The sequence below is a fragment of the Panthera pardus genome, unplaced genomic scaffold (genome assembly GCF_024362965.1).
Source record: "Panthera pardus isolate Hobbes unplaced genomic scaffold, ASM2436296v1 HiC_scaffold_24, whole genome shotgun sequence".
In the NCBI taxonomy this organism is placed as follows: domain Eukaryota; kingdom Metazoa; phylum Chordata; class Mammalia; order Carnivora; family Felidae; genus Panthera; species Panthera pardus.
The window spans coordinates 23,690,894-23,714,917 of record NW_026526810.1 but is presented as its reverse complement, the minus strand read 5'-3'; the positions used below and the strand labels follow the sequence as shown (position 1 = coordinate 23,714,917).

The 24,024-nt window shown below is 42.5% G+C and overlaps 1 protein-coding gene across 3 annotated transcripts in view; it reads right to left on the bottom strand.

Annotated features, from left to right (window-relative positions):
* SIN3A (SIN3 transcription regulator family member A) overlaps window positions 1-24,024 on the bottom strand; it is a 74,809-nt gene that overhangs the window by 12,894 nt on the left and 37,891 nt on the right. For all 3 annotated transcript variants that reach the window (XM_019441404.2, XM_053888829.1, XM_053888828.1), the window contains exons 10-18: window positions 22,594-22,712; window positions 21,828-22,038; window positions 21,425-21,541; window positions 18,423-18,661; window positions 16,639-16,822; window positions 14,673-15,246; window positions 11,958-12,127; window positions 8,058-8,231; window positions 468-560 (exon numbers count right to left, since the gene is read on the bottom strand). In XM_019441404.2, coding sequence (XP_019296949.2) covers window positions 468-560; window positions 8,058-8,231; window positions 11,958-12,127; window positions 14,673-15,246; window positions 16,639-16,822; window positions 18,423-18,661; window positions 21,425-21,541; window positions 21,828-22,038; window positions 22,594-22,712 — 1,881 coding nt within the window. The remainder of the gene's footprint in view (window positions 1-467; window positions 561-8,057; window positions 8,232-11,957; window positions 12,128-14,672; window positions 15,247-16,638; window positions 16,823-18,422; window positions 18,662-21,424; window positions 21,542-21,827; window positions 22,039-22,593; window positions 22,713-24,024) is intronic.

Below are 24,024 nucleotides of genomic sequence, written 5' to 3'. Positions count from 1 at the left end.
CCTTCCCTATCTCAACATCATCGCATGGCTTGCATCTCTCATTAACATTACCTGCCAGGCCCAGCTAGGATAACCAACTCACTCTACCCACTCTGCAGGCTTGAGAGCTCCTGGCTTCACCTAGCCCAATAAAAAGTAAACATGACACAGAGTCAGGATGATACCAGGCAGATGGCACCTCATTTGTTGTTTCTTATACTTTAAAAGAAAAACAGGAAAGCTGCCAAACAGGACATTTCCTGAGAGACGGATTTACTGAGAGCTAGATGAGACTGCCATCAACCCTAAGTATCTACCACCAGGCAGCCCCCTTCTCTTCTGCTGAACTGGCCTATACTTCAGGCATCAGGTTCTGACCCTTAACAGGTCTGAGGCTGTCTTGGCCTTCTAGAAGATCATCCCTAGGCAGAGCCTCAGGACGTGACGGCCCTCTAAGCACACGGTTTCTGTAATATACTTGTCCATACCTCTGCTTCTACAGGGTCATCCGAGTTCTCTTCTTCTGTGTCCAGGAGCTCAATGGTCAGCTGAACCTGGCCTTGGCTCTGAATAAACATAAGCTGCAAATAAGAAACCAGGGTGTAAACAAAAGACCATCTCCAAAGCTGTAATAATCTAGCTGCTCAAGGGTTGGGAGATAGGGAGGCAATAAACTTATAAAACTTTGCTCTGATTGAAGAGATGAGGCAGACACTCCAAAGCTTAGGAGGCAGATGATAAAAAAGGCAAAGTTCAATCTTGCTACCAGCAAAATGAAAGGTTAGAGCAAAAAGTATCATTCCACGTTTCATACCTCTTATATTGGCTAGAACAATAGTCAATGTCAAGAATGCTTTAAAATTATTTTGTTCGTTAGAAAGAAATATAGCATAAAGCCAGATCCGTAAAACATCAATGCCATTTCACCTGATAATCCCATTTCTGGAACACAATACAAAGATGTTAATGACCCTCTAGCATTAAAGAAAGAGAAGAAAAGAAAAATGAAACAGAAAGGAAGGAAGGGAGGGAGGGAAACTTCTAACAGAAAGTGAAGTGGAAAACATCAAACCCAACAGAGAGCAGCGATCACATTTTTACAGCAATAAAGACTCCCCAAGGAGGTGCCTGGCTGGCTCAGTCAGTGGAGCATGTGACCCTTGATCTTGGGATTGTGAGTTTGAGCCCCACATTGGGTGTAGAGATTACTTAAAAATAAAATCTAAGAAAAAAATAAAAAGACCATCCAAAGCATCACAAACTCTGTGGTGTAAGGAACACAAAACATCAACATATTAATAAGTGATCTGCTGTAATGGTATCAATCATATTTGAGGCTCTTAATATTCTGAGTTCTGCGAACTTTATTTCTGAGAGAGAGAACACATGAGCATGAATCTGGGAAAGGCAGAGAGAGAGAGACAGAATCTGAAGCAGGCTCCACACTGTCAGCATAGAGCCTGCTGCAGGACTCAAACTCACAAACCATGAGATCATGATCTGAGCCAAAGTCATGGACGCTTAACTGACAGAGTCACCCAGGTGCCCCTTAAAAATTCATATTTAAAAGCAATACACTGATAGGGGCAAAAAAAAAGTCATATTTTGCACAAAAGAACTATGAAATGGTGGTGGCACACGGGATCTCCCCGTCAGAATCCCAAGACTCTCAATGCCCTTACCCTAAAGGCTTGCTGCAGACAAGCTCACTGTCCAAATCACAAGGAGAAGAGCAGAGCATATAAGGAAGCTTGAGAATCATTTATTTCAACCTTCTTCATTTTACACAGGGAAAAACCTAAAGTTCAGAGTTCTGACTTCTCAAGGCCACACAGCCAGTAAACAAACAGGACCAGAAGCCAGTTCTGATTCCCAGTGCTCTTCCAAAGCACCTTTAAAAACTCCTATCTGTGGAGCACCCAGGGGGCTCAGTTGGTTAAGTGTCTGACTTTTTTTTTCTTTTTTAAAGTCTATTTTGAGAGAGAGCGAGCGTGTGTGCGCACGCAAGAGAGAGAGAAGAGAGAGCACAGGTGAGCACTCTCTCAAAATAGATTAAAAAAAAAAAAAAATCCCTATCAGGGGCACCTGCGTGGCTCAGTCAGTTAAGCCCCTGACTTCGGCTCAGGTCATGGCCTCATGGGTCGTGAGTTCGAACCCCACGTAGGGCTCTGTGCTAACAGCTCAGAGCCTGGAGCCTGCTTCAGACTCTGTCCCTCTCTCTCTGCCCCTCCCCTGCTCATGCTCTCTCTCTCTCTCTCAAGAATAAATAAACATTAAAAAAATAAAAAAATTAAAAATTCCTATCCACTAGTAAAATTTAGAACATGACAGGAACATAATACATGCAACATAAATATAAAACCACAGTTATCTCTAAAACATTTCAAAAACACTGTCCCTAGGAGTTTGCTCCCCACCAACACCCCAATCTAGGATGACCTAGAGTATCAAGATTTGTTCTACTTCTTAACGAACTCACCCTTTGAAACAATACTAAGACCATCTCCTCTCTACTTGAAACTGAACTTCATTTCACCTCAACAGGGTCCTCCACCTGCCACCTGTCTTCTTAGGCCCTTTACCAGGTGTTTACCGTGGCTCTCTGCACTCTGCAACCACTCCCCAGTTCTTGACTAGCTTCATTATCTGACTGCCCACATCCATAACCCAAACGGTAACTACCTACAGTTGTAAACATACCTCTGGTTTCTCCACTCCTCCTTTCTCAGGGCTACCATACTGATCTGCCTGAAAGCTCAAATCCAGTGGGACACTTAGTCCCTAAAAATGCTTTACCGCTTACCAACCACAAGAAACTTCACACCTTTTACTTAGTATGGCTGAGGATCCTCATTTGGACCCTCGTTCTACACACCTCCTTCACCAATATTCTATACTTCAGTCACTCAACATGTGGTCACTTAATGTGTATCCTCAGGCACCTATAGAAGAGAACACAGTTTCTAGCTTGGAGGAGCCCAATTTAGTAAAGGAAACAGGAATATAAAGAGCTATATTTATGGGGCACCTGGGTGGCTCAGCTGGTTAAGCATCTAACCGGCTCAGGTCACAATCTCATGGTTTGTGGGTTTGAGCCTGGCATCAGGCTCTGCGCTGACAGCTCGAAGCCTGGAGCCTGTTTCAGATTCTGTGTCTCCCTCCCCTCTCCCTCTCCGTGGATCTCTCTCTCTCAAAAATAAACATTAAAAAAATATTAAAAAAAAAAAAATAAAAGAGCTATTATTTACATTAAAACTAAGGTAACTACTGGGGCACCTGGGTGGCTCAGTCGGTTAGGCATATGACTTCGGCTCAGGTTATCATCTCATCTCATGGTTTGTGGATTCGAGCCCCTCATTGGGCTCTGTGATTACAGGACGGAGCCTGCTTCAGATCCTCTGTCTCCCCCCTCTCTCTCAAAAGTAACATTAAAAAAAAAAAAAGAAAGGAAAAAAAAAAAACTAAGGTAACTACCAAGGTACTATTCTAGAGACATGGGCAATACCCCGTGAGAATAAACAATTTCTCCTCAGTGAGCTGAAAAAGATTTCACTTCACTGAAATGGCACTCAGGTGGTCACTGAAGGATATAGGGGAATACCAATCCATTTCAGAAAAACTACAACAGAGAAAACCCTATTTTTAAAAGTACATAAAAAGAGGGGAGGCCTGCCATGTTTGGCTCAGTCAGTTAAATGGCCAACTCTTGATTTTGGCTCAGATCATGATCTCATGGTTCATGAGTTTGAGCCCCGAGTAGGGCTCTGCACTGAGTGTGTGGAGCCTGCTTGGGATTCTCTCTCTCTGCCCCTCCCTCATGTTCTCCCTCTTTCTCTCTCTCCCTCTCAAAATAAATAAATAAAACTTAAATAACTTTAAACCCCTTCCAAAACCAGGGTGAAGGATATGAACAGGCAATACACAGAAAAAGAAATGGGCAATGGCAGAAAACAGGAAAATATGAATTAAAATAATTTTCTGGGGCTCCTGGGTGGCTCAGTTGGTTAAGCATCTGACTCCTGATTTTGGCTCAGGTCGCGATCTCACGGTTTGTGAACTTGAGCCCCTTGTCAGGCTCAGTGCTAACAGCACGGAGACTGCTTGGATATTCTCTGTCTCCCTCTTTCTCTGTCCCTCCTCTGCTCATGTTCTCTCCCTCCCTCTGTCTCTCTTTCTTTCTCTGCCTCTCAAAAATAACATTAAAAAAAAAAAATATATATATATATATATGTATATATATATATATATATATATATATATATATATATATATATATATAAATTTCTAACCATCCAAATGGCCAAAATAAAGTAGTTTGATAATGCCCAGAGTTGACTAAGGATGGGAAAATAAATGCTCTTATGAAACTGTACCCTAGTATATATAGCTTGTTGCTGTGGAGAATAAAATGGTGATATCCATTAAAATTTAACATTTAGGGGTGCCTGGCTTGTTCAGCTGGTAGAGCATGAGACTCTTGATCTCAGGTTCGTGAGTTCAGGCCCCATGTTGGGTGTAGAGCCTACTTAAAATACGTATAATATATGTACATTTTTAATTTTTTTAAATATGCACATCCTTTGACCCAGTAATTTCATTTCTTTGTCCCTACCTTAGACAAAGACTAACACATGCACACTAGGATATAAGCACTAGGATGCAGCACTATTTGAGACAGTAAAAAATGGAAATAGTTTAAATGTTCGCCCTGAAGGGAATATCTTTTAAAACTATGATACATTTTTACTCTTAGGTATGACAAAGCAGTTGTAAAATTGAGCTGGACTTCTATAAACCAAAACAGAGAAATTCTAAGCCAGACTAAGTGAAAAAAGCATGATGCAGAATACGCGGTGTAATATGTATTTCCACATATACACACACATATGCATGTAAAGGCACAGAAGACGGTCTGAACAGGTACACAGAGAGCTACACATGGCTGAGTTTTTGAAAAGCAGTGTACAGAGGCAGCTGGATGGCTCAGTCGGTTAAGTGTCTGACTCTTGAGTTTGGCTCACGTTATGATCTCACAGTCGTGAGACCAAGCCCCGAGTCAGGCTCCATGCTCAGTGTGGAGCCTGCCTGGGATTCTCTCTCTTCCTCTTTGTCCCTCCTCTGCTCACACGTCCAAGTGCGTGCTCTCTCTCTCTCTCTCTCTCAAAATAAACTTAAATAAACAAACAAACAAACAAACAAACAAATAAATAAATAAAAGCAGTGTACAATGCACACAGAAACAAAATGGAGAGGAGGCTGGGGGTCAGAGGTGGGCAGGAGATCTGAAGGGCTGCTTGTGCTTAGCTTAATGTTAATACTATCCAATTTTATTTTCCGTGTGAACATTTTAAAGGATCACGGTCATGGCATAATTTTTCTGGTTACGAAGCCTTCGTTCCCACTGTTCCCTCTGCCACTCTGACAACTGTTCTTATCCCGTAGGGTGACTCTACCTATTCCTTCGTAGGCCTTCACCACACAATTTAATCCATTGTTAATTCACTGTGGGTGGGGATGGCAATTCTGTTCACCAGGAAACAACACACACTAAACTCCTACTAAACATTTATAGATTTAAAACGTTGGAAAACAAACAAACCAATCCTGAAAAGCTTAGGAAATTTCTTCTGTACTGCAAACAGTACAGGTGACAGATTAGAAACTAAAGAAATAGCTGAAAGTAGAAGCAGACAACTAGGTGGAAGATTTGGGGTCAGATCCTAAAAGTACATGGAATATATCCATGGGGCGCCCGGGTGGCTCAGTGGGTTGTGTCTGACTCTTGGTTTCGGCTCAGGTCACAATCTGATGCTTCATGAGTTCAAGCCCCATGTAGGGCTCTGTGCTGCCAGTGTGGAGCCTGCTTTGGATTCTCATTCTCTCTCTCTCTCTCTGCCCCTCCCCCACTCACATGGGCTTCCTCTCTCTCGAACTAAATAGATAAACTTCAAAACAATAAATGGCTGGGGGGGGGGGCGGTGGTGGCAGGGAGCGCCTGGGTGGCTCAGTCTAAGTGTCCAACTTTGGCTCAGGTCATGATCTCACAGTTCATGAGTTCGAGCCCCTCCTCGGGCTCTGTGCTGACAGCTCAGAGCCTGGAGCCTTCTTTCGATTCTGTGTCTCCCTCTCTCTCTGCCCCTCCCCTGCTTGTTCTCTCTCTCAAAAATAAATAAATAAACTTTAAATAAATAAGTAAAATAAAAGCACATGTAACACATCCAACAAGGATATGTTAGCTCTCTCTGCTCAGCCAACTACAAACCTTATTCTGGGCCACCAAAACCATCCTTCTTATGTAAATACATACAAGTTTTGTTCAGCCATACTATATTCATTACATAGCTGCAATCATAATACACATACTTTTGTCTCCTTTTATTTGCTTCGGTATTTTTATAATTTATAATTAACTTTTAAGGGCTGCAAAATGTGCCACCCAGCATTCACAAAATAGGCTGCCATTATCCATTCCCACAGTGGGTTGGACATCAAGGCTGTTTCCAACTATTTGCTTTCTTAACTAGCAACAACAGTGGATAACGGAAAAATGGGAACCACCTAAATGCCCGACGAGGCAGGCATAATTCTCTGTAAGATGAAATATCAACGTCATGAAAAGATGCTAAAGACCCGAGTGTTGCTAACTGAGCAAAATAAGTTAGATTATTTTGCCCAGTATACTCTCTGTTAAATCCAAGCATAGAGTCTAGAAATGTCATCAGTAATTATTTCTGGGAAGCACTACAGGTGACAACTTTTTTCTTTTCTCTACATTTCCTATCTTTTCTATAATGATCATAGATTACATGTATTAACATATTTATTTATTAAATTTATTTTCTTTTTAGTAATCTCTACCCCCAACATGGGGCTACAACTCACGACCCTGAGATCAAGAGTTGTGTGCTCTGAGGAGCCTGGGTGGCTCAGTTGGTTAAGTTTCCAACTTCGGCTCAGGTCATGATCTTGTGATTCTTGAGTTCAAAGCCCTGAGTCCAGCTCTGTGCAGAAAGCTCAGAGCCTGGAGCCTACTTCAGATTCTGTGTCTTCCTCTCTCTCTGCCCTCCCCTGTTCGCACACTCTCTATAAAAAATAAACAAACATTAAGAGCTACATGGTTTTCAGACTGAGCCAGCCAGGCGCCCCTTTGTATTAACATTTTTATTTTTTATTTATTTTTTTAAAAGTTTATTTATTTATTTTGAGAGAGACAGAGACAGCACGAGCTGGGGACGGGCAGAGAGAAGGGAGAAAGAGAATCCCAACCAGGCTCTGCACCATCAGCACAGAGCCCAATGCAGGGCTCAAACTCACAAAACTGTGAGATCATGACCTGAGACGAAATGAATAGTCAGATGGTTAAACCAACTAAACCACCCAGGCGCCACTGTGTTAACATTTTTAAACAAAATATTATAATATTTACAAAGCATTATACTATGAAAAAATATTCACAAGAGAAAAACGCAGAATACAAAACTGTAAAAATCACACACAACAACTAATGTTTTTGTTCTGTTTTGTTTTTGAGTAGGCTTCACTCCCAGGTTGGAGTCCAATGTGGGGTTTGAACTCATGACCCTGAGATCAAGACCTGAGCTGAAATCAAGAGTTGGATGGGGCGCCGGGGTGGTTCAGTTGATTAAGCGCCCAACTTCGGCTCAGGTCATCATCCCGTGGTTTCTGAGTTTGAGACCCGGATTGGGCTCTGTGCTGACAGCTCAGAGCCTGGAGCCTGTTTGGATTTTGCGTCTCCCTCTCTCTCTCAAAAAATAAATAAACATTAAAAAAAAAAATTAGAGTTGGATGCTTAACTGACTGGGCCACCCAGGCACCCCCAACTAATTTTTTTTTTTTAAAGGTAGGGAAGTAACAGACTATCCAAGGGAGACTTTACCTTCATTTTTTTTTTTTTTTTTTTTTAATTCCCTCCAGTGAGCTCATAGGAACTCTAAGGAGTTCTAGGAGTAGAATCACTGGATCAAAGTACCCTGGCATGGCTTTTATTTCTGGTGGAGACAGTTCCAACAATGTCTGCTGTCACCAGCATGGTCCTTGACTCCATGAGTAACTCTCACCTTAAAGCAATTCTCATCTGACATGAGTTGCTCAGCCTTCCGCTGATACGTTGACTCCAGGAGACTCCTGGAGGTCTGTGTGTTCAGCTGGCCTCCTGTGGCCCCATTATTGTTTTCTGCCAGGTAAAGGTCAGTCACCTGTACACAGATCTCGTCACTCACAATGTGCTGCAGCTGAAATCAAGCAAAGGCAAGCTGTCAGTGAACCAAGAAAATATTTCTCCTTGTCATACAGTCAACCTTCCTCTGATGGTTCCAGTCAGTCAGCTTAAAAAGACTTCTGGTTGGTAATTTTAGAAAATTAATCACACAGAACCAGTATTTTATATTCTTGGAGAATAACTAAGCCTAAACCTCCAAGAGTAACACTGGGCCATGAAAAAAGCTTTTCTATGTATTTAAAAGCAAAAGCATAGGCAGTTCATGTTAATATGCTGCTTATTTAAAGTTCTAAGGAAATGTAAAAATAAAAAAAAAATTGTTACATGAAAGAGAAATCTCACGGCTTTCTGTTTTTATGGTGCTTCTTTACGGTTTACAACTTGGTTTCACGCACATTCTCATTTGCTCTATGCAACCAGCCCGGGGAGCAGGCTGAAGAGGGACACCCAGTTACAGTGGAGACAAATGTCCATTTTAGATGAGAAAACTCACTGTGTGCCAAGGTGAGGTCAGGGGCCTTGGTAAACCATGAAAGCTAGACCCCTGTCTATATGTTCCCAGCCCTAGCACAAAGTTGGAAACTCATTAGGTATTTGAGAATTGGTTGCTGAATCAATTACCCAAGGGCACTCAGTTGAAGGAGCACAGTTAGGACTAATATTCAAGCTTCCTGACCCTTATGCTGATATTCTAATACGTTACTTCTGTTTCTACATCTGATAAAAAATACAGTCCTTAAATTGTAAACACTATTAATTAACTCAATTTCAACACAGGTCAATCATGAGTGATTACTGGTAATTATTGTGATTACATTCTTGAACTATCTAATGACTAGAAAGTTGAACCTTTCAGAGTTTCCATTCTCATAGGTCATGATGATCTTTCTATTGTGAAATAAAAATTCCCCTCAAATGAAACTTTACCCATAAAAATGCCAGAGAATGTGAAAAACCTACAAGCAGAGAAAAGCAAGATGTTAACTGCACTATCATTTTGTCTATTTTACTTTAAAATTCTCAAAAACCACTAAGCCATTCTATTTTTAGGAAGATACATCCTTTTTGAAGCACTAGTAACTATGACAACTACTTATTTTTAACATTTAAAAAAGTCTTAAGTGACAAGTATGTGTATTTGTAGATAAATGGACACAGCGCAAGGTCAGAAGGGTGACTGATTTGACAGTGGTTGAAAGGCCAGCAACTGGAGATGGCTGAATTACAATTAGCCCAGACAATGGATTCTAATGTGACCATTAAAATAATGTCTATGATAACCTGATAACAGAGAGAGCAGCTTAAGATATAGTGTTTAAGGGGGCGGGCGGAGGGGGAAAGCAGTGTAATAAAAGTGTATCTAAAGCATGGTGCATACCACGTAGACACTTCCGCTTAAGACCTTCTTACTAAAGTAAACTCACTGACTCCCTATTCACACCCTCTTCTTGGATATTCGGCCCCTCCTAGAGTTTTTGGAAAGGGCAGACCTATAATATCAGGGACAACTGGACAGCTTACACTCCCAAGCTAGGTTGCTCAGATTCTCTCTCCTGCTAATTTGAAATGACACAATGAACATGTTTGGTAGACATTTTACAGAGGAACATCTACATGGAAAGGTCAATGCTAGGGCCAGAGGCACTGGCATAGCAAGCCAAAGCTCCAGGGGAGCTGGAGAAGCCTTGAGTATGTGGCCAAATGTCTATTTGCAGAGAAAAGCATGAGAATGAAGTAGATGTTCAGAAAGAAGGCATGCAGGAGAGAGAAAAAAAAAAAAAAAAAAAGATTCCCAGCCCAATCCCTACATTGGCCATTTTCTGAGTTCTCTACTAGCTATCTGTGAGACCACCTGTTGTGTTAAGACAAATCCCTACTAAACCACAGTAGATCCTTGAACAATGTGAGGGTTAGGGGCACCAACCCTCCATGCAGTGGAAAATCCACATATAACTTCTGACTCCCCCCAAACCTAACTACTAATAGTCTACTAGTGACCAATAAGCCTTACCAATAACCTAAATAGTCAATAAACAAGTATTTTTTGTTAGATGTATTATACACTATACATCTTTACAAAAAAGTAAGTTAGAGAAAAAGTATTATTAAGAAAATCATAAGGAAGAGAAAATGCATTTACAGTATTATGCTGTGTTTATTGAAAACAATCTGCATGGAAGTGGACCAGCGCAGTTCAAATTCAAAGCCCTGTTGTTCAAGCATCAACTGTAGTCTGGAAAAGATAAATGTATGGCCTGACCTTGAAATATATGTTCTGCCTCCAGTCAGGAATAATCTCTGGGAGAACATCAAACAAGATGGGGAGAATGAGAGAAGATATGCCTCCAACTGAGGAGTTAAGATGAGAAGCATGAACATATGTTTTAAAAACACTGGATTTGGGTATCTGGACAAAACCTGTTTCTTAAAAAGATTAGACATTATGTGTTACTGACTCAAAATTGCAACCAGGTGCTTCTAATGTATGGATTAATTATATGTATTGTTTCAAAAACCAAGCTCGGGTTTATAAAAAGTTAATTTTCCTGGATTTCTAAAATTGCTGTGCTGGCAGTGTGGGAGACCTTACTTCCAGCCGTAGCAGCAATACGCAGCAGCAGAAGCACATGACAACTGGAGGCTTTATTTTACATACGTTCAGAAGGTGTTAACAAAGATCAGTCTCTCAAAATTAGGACCAGAGCTGTTGGCACCCATGTAATGATTTCGCTCAGTCACCATACAGACTCCTTATGGGAAGGCCTATTAACATCTTTGACTTTCAGGAAAAAACCTGTATACCTGACAACCTTCCTGAAGATGCCAAGATTCAGTTATGTGAAGCGTTCTTCCTTGACCCTGAGCAGATCCTGCGAAAGGGTGCAGAACCTTTCCAACATGCCCTCCCGACATCAAGGCAAAGGCATGGGTACTTTGCAAAGGATTCCACATTTCACTCCAAGAAAGTACCAAGCAACACAAGCTTTCCACCCCGCCCTCCCCATAGTGGCAGTGAGGACTCCCGAATGTTCTTTGTACAAGTTTTCACTTTAAAGAAAGTAGTGCACCAACAACAGATTCTGAGCCCTTCACAATGCAGACCTTAAGCCAAAAGAGTGGAAACCTGACTACCCAATTGCTGTAAAATTATCACTGCTGTGAAGAACAACATATTTACAAAGTTCCAGGGTGCCACAGGAACAAACCACAAAACCAACCACAAATTCAACTCAAATGGAACCTCAGATAGTGAGGTGGGCAGAGTATTATAGAAGATGTTGTATGAAACCCTTCCCACAAAAGGAACTTTAAATCTTAAAAGGAGGAAAGTACACAGAATTAAACCAACACCTACAGAAGAGGAAGAGTTACCCACTGAGAGCCCCCCACTGGGAGCCAAGGTAAGAGCCGGGCCAGTACCAACACTCACTCTATAGGCAGGCAGTGAGAATAGGGCAAAACATCGGGTCTGCTGTAGACTCATTCAACTGTGAGGGCATACTGAGCAAAGCGAAGGAGTCAATTTAGCGGCTGAAGTACTCCCACTCTGTTAACACGAGAGATCCGTAATCACATTAACCTCCCCCTTTCCTCTAGAGAACCAGACATTTGTAAACATCATTACATGCGCAAACTGCCCTTTTAATTCCAACCGAAATCTTGCCTTTCCTCTTTGCCTCATCCATCTTTAGGTAAGGACTTCTTCCCTCACCAAACCTAGCCTCCACCGTGCCCTCACCTGTCTGACAATGCTCTGGATTAGTTTGTCCATGGTGAAGGCAATGTAGGCGTGAATGGTGAACATCTCTCTCAGCGAATCTTCGTACTGTGACGAGTCTATGTTGCCATCTAGCAGGCTCCGCACCATGTCCAGGAAAGCTGGGTAATAATCTTCTACATCAACATCCACTGTGGGAGAGATGGGAGAGGTGAGGCCTTACCCTGCTACGAAAAGACTGGGAGAGAGGGCAAGGCAAATCCCACAGCTGGCCTAAAGAGCATTTGAAAGAACGAACCCTAGGTATTCAGACATACCCACTCAATCTGCTGCAGGCAGAGATGAGATCTGACAGGTGGCTACAATGGCCAGCGCTGGCTATCAGAGGACAGTGACCCTGCAACTTTAACAGGGGCTCTGACACTCTGTCCATGCTAGAAAGACACTAAATTACAGTACGACTGGGCTCTGCCTCAGGAGAGCAGAATATCCCAGGGAAGAAGTTTCTTCAACAGTTGTTGGCTCTCCTTCTGAGAGAGAAACCTACTCTCCCGGCCTGCACAGAGCATTCCTCACACGGGTCACTTGCTCATAAAGCTATTTCAATGAAGCATCAAGTGCAGATGAGAAAAGGCAGACAGCGCCACACTCAAGTCCTGGGAAACCTCTCGGGAACAGAAAAATAGGAGTGCAAATTAAATCCCCTATGAATAATGAAGTAATCTGCATTTGTCAAAGTCCTTTTGTTTAAAAATGGATTCCCAACGTTGTACTTCACAAATTGCATTGAATGATCTGTACTTGCTGCACATGAATCACTTCAACCAGCAGCTGGAATCTTATCAGTTGTCACAGAGACATTTGGCAACTTGCAGAGTACAAAAGGAAGCATGAAAGTACTCTGCCTTTAGCTTGTTTAAGACCCATTTACTGATCTCCAGTGCTAGCAATCAAGACAGTGGCATGAGGGGGCCACTGGGGTATCGGTTATGTTGTTTCCTGACCCAGGTGCTGGTTACACAGGTGTGTTTCACTTTGTAAAAATTCGCTATTCAATTTGGATTTGTAGATTTTCCTGTACATATGTTGCACTTCAACAAAAAGTTCACTAAAATGAAAAAAAATTCACAAGAACTCTTTGTCACTGACATCTGGTTACCCATTTGTAAAGTTTATACAGAGAAAACAGGCGCAGAGCAAAAAACTAAATCCTTCCCCATTTATCTGAAGTGTGATGGCTCACTGAAGACCATGCAAAACAGAACAATTAACTGTTGAAAAGAAGCAACTGGCTAGACTTTCATCACAGAATATCACCTTGTTCAGACCCACAGCACAGGCACAGGCTGTGCTACTGCTGTGCAGGTGCTTTTATGCCAGAATAAAGCTAGGGGCACAGGCGAGACGTGCCCACAAGCTATGATCAGTGTGAGGCTTAGCGTTACCACTCAAGACACAATGTAAGCTTCAAACCAGGTTAAGTCAGTGGTCAAGCCAGGATTAGGCCATTTGCTCTCTCATTTCTACCCAAGCAGATGGAATTCACCACACTGAGGTCCAAAAGCGATCTCTCTCAAGCTAGGATTAATCCAGACAAAGGCTTTTAAAATTAATATCTCTATGAGCTTTTCAACAGAAAGTTAGGGCCACACATGGGCTACTTACATCAGCAACAGCTAAAAAAAATTTAAAATAATTCACTCCATTAAAAAAAAAAAAGTCTTAAAAAAAAAAAAAAGAGCCTGTGTGGCTCAGTCGGTTAAGCGTCGGACTTCGGCTCAAATCACGATCTCACGGTTCGTGAATTCAAGCCCCACAACAGGCTCTCTGCTGTCAGCACGGAGCCCACTCTGGATCCTCTGTCCCCCTCTCTCCCTGCCTCTCCCCAACTTGTGCACTCTTCTCTCTCTCAAAAATAAACATTAAAAAAAGTCTTAAAGATAATTCATTCCACAAACTGGCTATTTCTTTAAGGGCACAGAAGAAAAGCTCCACGGAAAAGTTTTTGGCTTACAGCTCAAGAACCTAATTACGAACAGGACAGTTATCTAGAAGCAGGCAACAGAGAATTCCGTAAAGCACACGGAGGCTTCCTTAGCCCATGTTTATTTTCCTTTTCCTGTGATCTCTAACTGCACTCCTGTTCTTCATGGTCTGCTGCCTCACACCATCTCTTGACTTCCAATCTCCTTTCCATAAACTATTTCTGTTCATTAGGAATGAGCCATGAACCCTATTGGCTAAAGAGAAGTCTAGCCCAAACATATCTGAGAAAATTCATATCTGGCTCAGGCATGAACAACTAGGAATTTATGTTCCGTCATGCAGCAGAACCGACTGTGATGTTTTAGTCCCACCCTGTCCTTTAAAACATTCTGCAATACCCCTGAGAGCTGCCATTTGGGAAACTGATGGCAACTGACACCCCCTGTCCAGGTGTCCACAGTAGGAACCACTGAGAGCATCCATGATCCAAGCCCTGCAGAGGGTGCTTTGCATATTCTCCCCGATTCTCCCAACAACTCCACAAGGTATTAAGGAGTGCCTCCATTTTACAGGTAAACAGGTAAGGGGAGTTGAAGTAAGGTCACACGACCAGTAAATTGCAGACCTAGGATCTGAACCCTGGTCAGGCTCTGAGGCTGTATGTATAAAAGAAAGCAGTCCCAAATCTAATTTGGCTCTGAGGCCCCCAACCCCTCACACCATCCGGAAACCAACAGTCTAAGCACTCACTAGGTTCTTTGAGGCGCAACTGGATAGCAGGACTGTCACTCTTGTCTCGCTTTATGCCCAACACTTCCCGTTCCCACTCTCTCTCTCGGTTTTCTTCTTCAATTTGTCTTTCAGCTTGGGAACAAATCCGTAGCAGCCGCAAGCAGAGAATCTGGTGCAGTCGCATAAAGATATACCAGTTGTTATTAACATAGAAGAGGTTGTATACTTCATCCATCCCTCTTAACTTCTGAGCTGCTGTGTTACTAAACAGTAGCTTAGACTTAGGGGGACTGCCCCCAACACCATTGTGCTTCTTAGCTGCCCCTGTGGCTTCATCTACATCCATCTCTTCTTCTTCCTCTTCCTCCACATCCGAGAGATCACCTCTCTGAGCAAAGAGCAGATCTGGAATGAAATGATGCATGATTTGCTTGATTTTATACTTGTCCTCCTTTTGAATGCCCGTCTGCCTCTTCACATGGTGGATAATCAAAGCAGCGGCATCTTCCAGGATCTGTTTGTCTTCATAGGCAAGCGAGAGGTGTGGGCCGACAGGTACACCGGCATTTTCTTCTGTAGCCTGCTCCTGCCTCTGACAGGAGAGAGATGCAAAGTATTACCACAACAACAGTCAACAGAGCTGTGCGACTGTGCCAGCAGTACATGCCGTTATCAACCACAGTGTCTATTATTTTCCAACCGGACACTTCCAGAAACAGAAAGATAAGGTGAGAGATGTGGTCTGACACCAAGGTATTGGTATCTTCTAGACTGCGAAGACTTACTGGGACAATGGGACAAAACTGGGACCATCTTTTAAAATTCTGTAGTAGTGTTTATGGATATGGAGGATACAACATGAGGTCTAGGACTGGAGGTCTACAATCTGGGGTGGGAGTGTGGAAGGTGACAGATGTGATAAAACTGGCAAAACAGGGATGCTTTTTTTTTTTTTTTTAATTTTTTAAAATGCTTATTTATTTTTAAGAGACAGAGAGAGACAGAATGTGAGTGGGGGAGGGCAGAAAGAGAGGAGACACAGAATCCGAAGCAGGCTCCAGGCTCGGACATGTCAGCACAGAGCCTGACGTGGGGCTTTAGCTCACCAGCTGTGAGATCATGACCCAAACCAAAGTCAGACGCTCAACTGACTGAGCCACCCAGGCACCCAACAGGGGTGCTTATTTAAGAGCTCGTTTTACCACTCTTTCCCCCTTTTCATGTAGTTTAACATGTTCATAATAAAACTTTTTTTTAAATTCAAGATCATACAACTTTTAGGAATGCTCAATTACACTGTATTTATGTTTCTATCCATCCCCCATGACTGTAAGCTCCAAGAAAGCAGGATTAATTTCTTAATCATCTCTGTATCCTGGCTCCCAGTACTATATACACTCCTGGTAAGTATGCTGAGTAAACACGGATTGGAAAGCGTCTGGGGATTAAGGCTCAGTGTTTCACCGGTGGAAAGTTGAGAAGGGTTACATGAATGAAGACAAGGTATCATTTGGAGGGAGAGAGACAGGAAGACAAGTGGAAGAGGGAGGTGGCAGGCACAGACTGAAGTCAGGATGTTAAACTGGGAAACCAGTAAAGCCACTTAGTCATAAAGGTGAGGCTTAGATTTAAAATGACAGAATCAAGGGGCACCTGGGTGGCTCAGTCACTTAAGCGTCTTGGCTCTTGACCTTGGCTCAGGTCATGATCTCAACAGTTGTGAGACTGAGCCCCGCACTGGGCTCCGCTGGACATGGAACCTGCTTAAGATTCTCTCTTCTCCCTCTGCCCCTTCCCGCTCTCACTCATTCTCAAAAATGAACAAATGAATTAATTAATTAAATGGCAAAATCAGGAATAGAGAAGTCTGTGACAGTTACGAAGCAAGAATCAACATGTCTTGGAGGGTCTCACTTTCACGTAACAAATGTAATTTCCAGGAATCAAAGCCATGCTCTCACAGATGTAGAAACCTCCAGCTCACCTCATCATAGATACTCTCAATCTCGTTGAGTAAACTCTTAGACCTCAGGACCTTGGTATCATTCTGTTTAAAGTTGATGCCCTGGTGGTCCAGAGACTTCAAGTAGTACTTCTCATTCTGCTCTCTCCACACCTTGTTAAAGCCTCTCTGAGCTTCCCGCCATTCTTCCTCTTTCATCTTCAACCTGGGGGGGAGGGGGGAGAAACAACCAGACATGGGAATTATAAGGGAGAGACTTAAACTCTGGCTTTGAATCCTGGCTCTGCTCTACTAGATTCTGTTTTCTTACCGGTAAAACAGAGATAACAAGACCTACTCTCTAAGGGTTTAGAGGTGAGAAATATGCCAGACTTACTTTATTTCAAAAGTCAGAAGATACAATAGGTCTGTCATAATTATTGGTAACTTGGGATATTGTTATTCAAATTGTTATATTGTTATTCAAACCAGGCTTGAACTGTTACACGAGAAAATTACTCATCCAGGACTTATTTTGAAGAAGTAATTTGTCCCAAACTCAGAAATCTTACCTAGAATTTATTTCTCAACAGCATTCCATAGAATACCCTTGAAAGGGGGGGTGCTCTTCCCTGGCCAGCTAAAATAAGCTATAGGACTTCTGCAAACATTTGCTATACTAACTAACATAAATGCAGAAGTGCAGAGCAGAGAACTTGCATTTGCACTGGAAGGCTCCTCTGCACACGGTCTGGGAATTTCTGATGGCAACGACTGATCCGAGCACTCCAGTAGAGAGGAGAAGAAAATCAAAACCAGCATTAGAGCTGAAGAATACCCTACATCTCAAAGCCAAAAGTTAAATGCTATGGGCATGGCAAGAAGAGGAATACCTAGGCCGGCTCCTGAGGAGAGGGCTAGGGAGGCACAATAAAATCTGGACATTTGCACACTGTGCAGCAGACAAGAATCCCTTCCCACCGTTTCAGGTGATACTAAGGGAGGACCCGTCTGTTAGCTGGGATTCACACTGTGGTCCAGAGTGCCATGGACTTGAAGGAGCCCGGGCTCAGCCCTAGCCCTGGCCTCCTCCTTGATGCCTGGTCTAGGTGAGTACAATAGCCCTCAACACTTGAGGCTGAAGGCTTTTCAGGAGAAAAAAAGTAAGACATTCTTGGTAAAAGTGGTGAGCTAGTGGGGCGCCTGGGTGGCTCAGGTGGTTGAGCGTCCGACTTCAGTTAGGGACATGATCTCACGGTTCGTGAGTTCGAGCCCCGCGTCAGGCTCTGTGCTGACAGCTCAGAGCCTGGAGCCTGCTCCGGATTTTGTGTCTCCCTCTCTCTCTGCCCCTCCCTAGCTTGCACTCTGTCTCTCCTTCTCTCAAAAGTCAATAAACATTTAAAAAAAAAAAAAAAAAAAGTGGTGAGCTAGTACGTCTAGTACGTCTTTTTAAATAAAATATAAATTTTACAAAAAGTGATTTTCCTTACTAAAAACAAAGGTGTTAACAAACGGTTAGTACTGAGTGGCAGGAATGTGGGTGGTTGTTTTCTTTGTCCTTTTCTGTATTTTAAAATATTCCCTTAAACACACAGAGCATTCCGCTATGGGAAAGTCCACTATGGACTTTCAAGGTCTGTTCTCTACTGCTGGTCACACAGAAGTTCCACCATCCCAAGCTGCACCTGACTTCCAACAACCAGGGTTGGGGAGATATGGAGGTCTCACGGGATAATACCCAGGTCGAAAATGAGGGCCTTATTTAATGGGGCACTAAATCTGTCATCAAGCACACTAAAGCACAAAGGGCACATTCAGTCAGTTACCTTTTAAGGACAATTGGGACAGCGATGGAGGGGTTCTTCCTCAGACCGTCAATGATGTCAGCTGCTTTATCAGCATATATCCTCTGGAGTGCTTTTCGATGAATAACTTCCGACGTGCCCCCAAGGGTGTTGTCCAAGCGAAATTTGGCTTGTTCCTCAGCAGACAAGCGAGAGAGCTTCTTCTGAATTGCTTCCAGAACCCGGATCGTTGCCAGATTGGTCTCTAAAACTACATCAAGCTAAAGCAAAAGACAAAGTGTGCTCAGGACCCAAACCAGAACAGAATAGCGGTCAGGAGTGTGAAGTAATGAGTCAAGTTCCTTGGATGTGAATCCTAAGCTCTGCTGTAACAGCCACACAAAAGTCTATTTCCTTACCAATAAAATAGGGATAACACCACCTACTCTCATAAGGTGGTTTTCTAGATTAAACAATACAATCCACATAAAGGATTTAGTGCAAGGTCTGGCACATAACATGCAACAAATGATAGATAAGTGGTAGTTGTTACTTCTAACACCATCAATGCACTTTCCTTAGGACTACTGACCCCAGACCAGAGGAATCACACAGGGGGGCAACCTTACCGACACTTCCATCCCTCTGAACTTACCTGGATTGCTAAGATCGGTTACAAATGATAAAACAAAACAAAACAAACAAAATACAACAATCCCCAGAAGACCATTCAAGATGATAAATCAGTCTTAGGTGTAAGGTTTTTCAGGGTAACTTGAAATATTTAAATGTTTAATAGCTTTGCTCTACATCCAGTAAGAGCAGTGACTATCATTCCTTAAGGACTTCGATGTTGGGGCACCTGGGTGGCTCAGTCAGTTGAGCATCTGACTTTGGCTCAGGTCATGATCTCGTGGTTGTGACTTTGAGCCCCGCACTGGGCTCTGTGCTAACTGCTCAGAGCCTGGAGCCTGCTTCGGATTCTGTCTCCCTCTCTCTCTCCCCTCCCTCACTTGTGCTCTGTCTCTCTCTTTCTCTCAAAGATAAGTCAACATTAAAAAAGGGGGAGGGGAAGGGTGGCGCGTGGGTGGCTCAGTTGGGTGAAGCTTCCAGCTTTGGCTCAGGTCTCATGGTTTGTGTGTTTGCGCCCTGCATCGGGCCCTAGGCTGACAGCTCGGAGCCTGAAGCTTTCTTCGAATTCTGTGTCTCCCTCTCTCTCTGCCCTGCCCCACTTGTGCTCTGTCTCTGTCTCTCAAAAATAAATGTTACACAAAAAAAATTTTTTTAAAAAGGACTTCAATGTTGTATCTGTAGGTAACCATCTAAATTCTAACGGAATTCCTGGAACTTACTTTGTGGCAAGGGCCTAGCCAGACCTGGTTAAGGATAGGACTGGCAACCTTTGAGCTAACTTTTTTCCTAGGCTTAACACAAGATTCTCTAAATGAGAAATAGAAAATGAAGTAAACGAGCAATCTTAGGGCCCTATGACCAAATGTCTATAGAAGTACTCCCTAAATTTTCTAGTTTAGGGACTGTGGTAGTAATTTTGTACAAAATTTCTGGTCCCTCTTCTGATTATGGACAAATGATGAACTGAACCTCCCGGCTCCCTTGTGAAAAGACAGGGCCATCTAACTAGTTCTGGCAAATGAGTATGGGCAGGTAAACTGAAGCAGTGTTTGCTACTTCCGAGCAAGACCCTCCTGAGCCCTTTTCCCTCTAGTGATTGGCAATATTCAAGATGGTAGCACTTGGTCAGCCTAGTTCCCTGAAGTAATTCTGATGAGCAGGATCCCCTACTAAACATTAATGCAATGTAGCATGATCAAGAAATAAATCTGTTTTTTCAAGCCACTGAACTTTGGGGGTTGTCTACACTACAGGATCACTAACGTATCCTGAGGTATAAAGGAATGCTCCATCAAACTAGCCCCCAATCCTTCATCATCATGCCTATAATCAGAAATGGGAAATGAGGATGTTGCCTTTTTCAGGCATACCATTTGAGAATAGGAACACCCTGTCAGAAGAAGATGCCAATCTCTGCTTTCTAACTCATCATGTACCCTTACTCAACACAGGTAACAAAGAAATGCTTTCTTCAGCCTGATAAAACTTTCCATGGCATCTGTCATGATTTCGCTTTATGCAAAAGGTTGAAACTCCTCATGAACACTGGGGCCAGTCACCTGCCAGAGGCCAAGCAAAATGTGGCTCTTCATTCAAAATATGCCAGAAACAGCTAAATCAAGCATGAAGAGGGATGGCCGGCAGAGTGAAATCATATGGATTTTAAAAAAGAGCAAGCTATCTTCTATCTATATAAATAAGCAGGGACAGTCACTTTTTAAGTAATAAATGCATTAAATAGGATACACATCATTTTACCTCTTTAAACACAATGAACAGTCCCTTTTCTATTGATGAGATCAGCGAACTAGCCATTTTTACACTCAGTACTCCTACTTGCTGGTACAGAGGCTCTATCAGCTCACTTACTCACTCGGGCTCTTCCCTTCCCAACTACTTTAAAATGAAGCCCTAATTTGCTTTCTTTCCTAAGGAGCTAAATCAATCAGATATAGATAGGAGAGAAGAATTCCAGTTCTCACAGGAGAGCTGCTTTGCTAATAACCGTATCAAGATACCTGCTAAGAATAACAATACACACTTCAAAATAAATAATTCAACCTCTTTACGACAACCCAGACAGCCTTAAACGATACTGTTTTAGATACCCTGTAAAACGCAGTAACTTTTAAAAGGCCGTTAAAAATTCAAGGGATTATTACACAGCCATCAATGGATAACTTTACTCAAAAGGGTAAAGTGGCCTAGATAGCTCACATTCGCCATAAAACATTACTAATATATTTGACGAACTTGTAAAGCATGGTAAATACGACAATAAGCATTTACTACTGAAGAATACAAGCCTCTGGCTCTTCCGTCTTAAAAGCCAAGCCTCACAGACATTTAAGATAGCTTAGCATTCAGCACCTCCCATTTCCCCAACCTCCAAATGATAAAGGAACTTGTACCTCAAAGCGTTCATCTTCACAACGATAGATATGTTCTTCATACTGGGTTTTCTTGGAACTAACAAAGGTGGAGTCCTCAGACCAGGAAGGGAAGGAAACCCACGTATCATTTAAAACCTTGGAGTAAAGGAAGAGAAATTGAAGGCAAGCCTAAAAGTTTTCTGGTGATTAAGCATTCTCAACAAAAAGACACAACTCTAGGGGATGGAAGAAACCATTGCCAATTTTCACCTCTAGTAAGTTTGCAAAAGATGGAAAATATGGATATAAGTATAAAACAATTTCTTCTGAAAAAAGAGAAGGATCTTGATTTCCTCATTTATATAAATTCTTGATCCCTGGTACCACTCCCTCTGGAGGAAGCTGAGTCTTCAGGACTGATCCTTGCCAGAGAAAGCCTTACCTCTTTACAGAGAGGAGTCCGTCCTGTACACTTGGGCTGCTGGTAACTCTTTGGTAGGGCCCGGTAGCTGGAGCCCAACCGTTTACAAGAGGCATAATCTATCTCCATGGCAATGCCCTCTGTGGCTCGTTCCTTTGGAAAGGTTTCCAGATGTACAGACTCCTTATAGCCCAGAAAGTTTTTAAACCAATTAAACAGTTCAGGGAATTTCCTGAAGAATCAAAACCAAAAACTGGTGAGCAATTAGAAGCATGATGTAGTTACCCTGAGGTATGGCTATTTGGTGTTGGGTCAGAACTCTGCTACTAGGGACAAATTCCAATGACAATTATTATTTCCTGCCTAAGAAGCACTGCTTCTGAGCATCTGGCTTCCCCTTTTCTTATCGAGTATTCCAAGACTAGTTAGGGTGCTGATGGAGGAGCTGCACTGAAATTAAGCAATAACCAGCTGTTCTTCTAATCAAGAAGACCACTTTAATGTTCAGATAATTCTTAGGTTGTCAAATACAGTCAAGATTCTAGAACCCTGGAAGAGACTGGTCTCTACAAACATCCAACATTGGTCAGGGGATCAAGAGACCCCCTAGTCTTAGCCGATGCCCTATTTTTCCATCTCTAGAGTTAAACTAGAAGAACTCCCAGAGGATTCTTGTGACTCTGACATTATATGAGTCAACAGACCCATCGCGATCAAATTATTTTTGCCTATCATATACCCTCACCTCCATACCACACATCAGGGCTAAGCCCCTCTCTCCACTTACCCCAGGAAAGGAGAGACTAACTGGACAAGCTCAGCCCGAGAGATCACCTCCTGGTTAAAGATAACAAGACAGCGCAGGAAATTTTCATAGGCCTCAGCACTCCGCAGAGCCTTTCGGACCTTATGGAGACACCAGAAGAGAAACAGTTAAATGGGGAATCAGGAGATCCTGGATTGCTTTTAGAAGATTGGGGAAATTTGGGGGTGTCTGGGTGACTCGGCTGAGCATCTGACACTTGATCTCGATTCAGGTCATGATACCAGGGTCATGGGATCGAGCCCTGAGTCAGGCTCTGTGCTGACAGCTCAGAGCCAGCTTGAGATTCTCTCTCTCCCTCTCTCTCTGTTCCCTTCCCCTGTTCACACACTCTTTCTCTCTCAAAAAAAAAAAATAAAATAAATAATATTTTTTTTTTAATTTTTTTTTTTTTCAACGTTTTTATTTTATTTTTGGGACAGAGAGAGACAGAGCATGAACGGGGGAGGGGCAGAGAGAGAGGGAGACACAGAATCGGAAACAGGCTCCAGGCTCCGAGCCATCAGCCCAGAGCCTGACGCGGGGCTCAAACTCACGGACCGCGAGATCATGACCTGGCTGAAGTCGGACGCTTAACCGACTGCGCCACCCAGGCGCCCCAATAATATTTTTAAAAAAAGGAAACTTGGTAAAATATTTATGTATGAAATAATATAATATCTGGGATTCGTCTCAAAATAACCCAGGGTAGGTTAGAGTACATATGAAACAAGTACACTGGCCAGGAGGTGGAAACTGCTGAAGCTGGATGATGGGTACATCTTACTCCTCTCCTTAATTTCACACGTTTAAAATTTTCTATAATAAAAAATTTTTAATCAAGATCCTAGAGTATATAGTACATTTATCTACTTATATGCTTGATTCTCCAACCATATCAGAGTTACCCAAGTTTTTGCCGCTGCTCCTAACAGCTGTTTATGGCGAGAATCTTTGTCAGTACTGTTTTTAAACTCTGGTAATCTCGAATAATGATTTTCTAAATAAGACACGTCTGTCCTCTGAGCTGATCCTTTCCCTTCCTCCACCTACTATGCTGAACACTTCAACATCCGAAAACCTAAAAACATTCAATGGTATACACACAGTAAAACCAGCCTGACTAGATGAGCAATTTGGAGTTTCAATTCCAAAAGTGAATATTTAGCACTGTGGTACTTCAGTGAGGACTGCAAACAGATCCTCACCAAACCAAGTAGTTTAGCAACAACCTCTTCTTCAGGCTCCTGTATATTTTTATAACGATTTGTCAGTAGACATTATATGGCATATGCATTTTCAAAGCCAAAGATGAAAGAGAACCGTATTTCTTGTACTATACACCAGATTCACTTACTTTTAACTTTTTATTAGCCTTTAAACATGCACAAAAGTAGACAGAATGTCTAATGAACC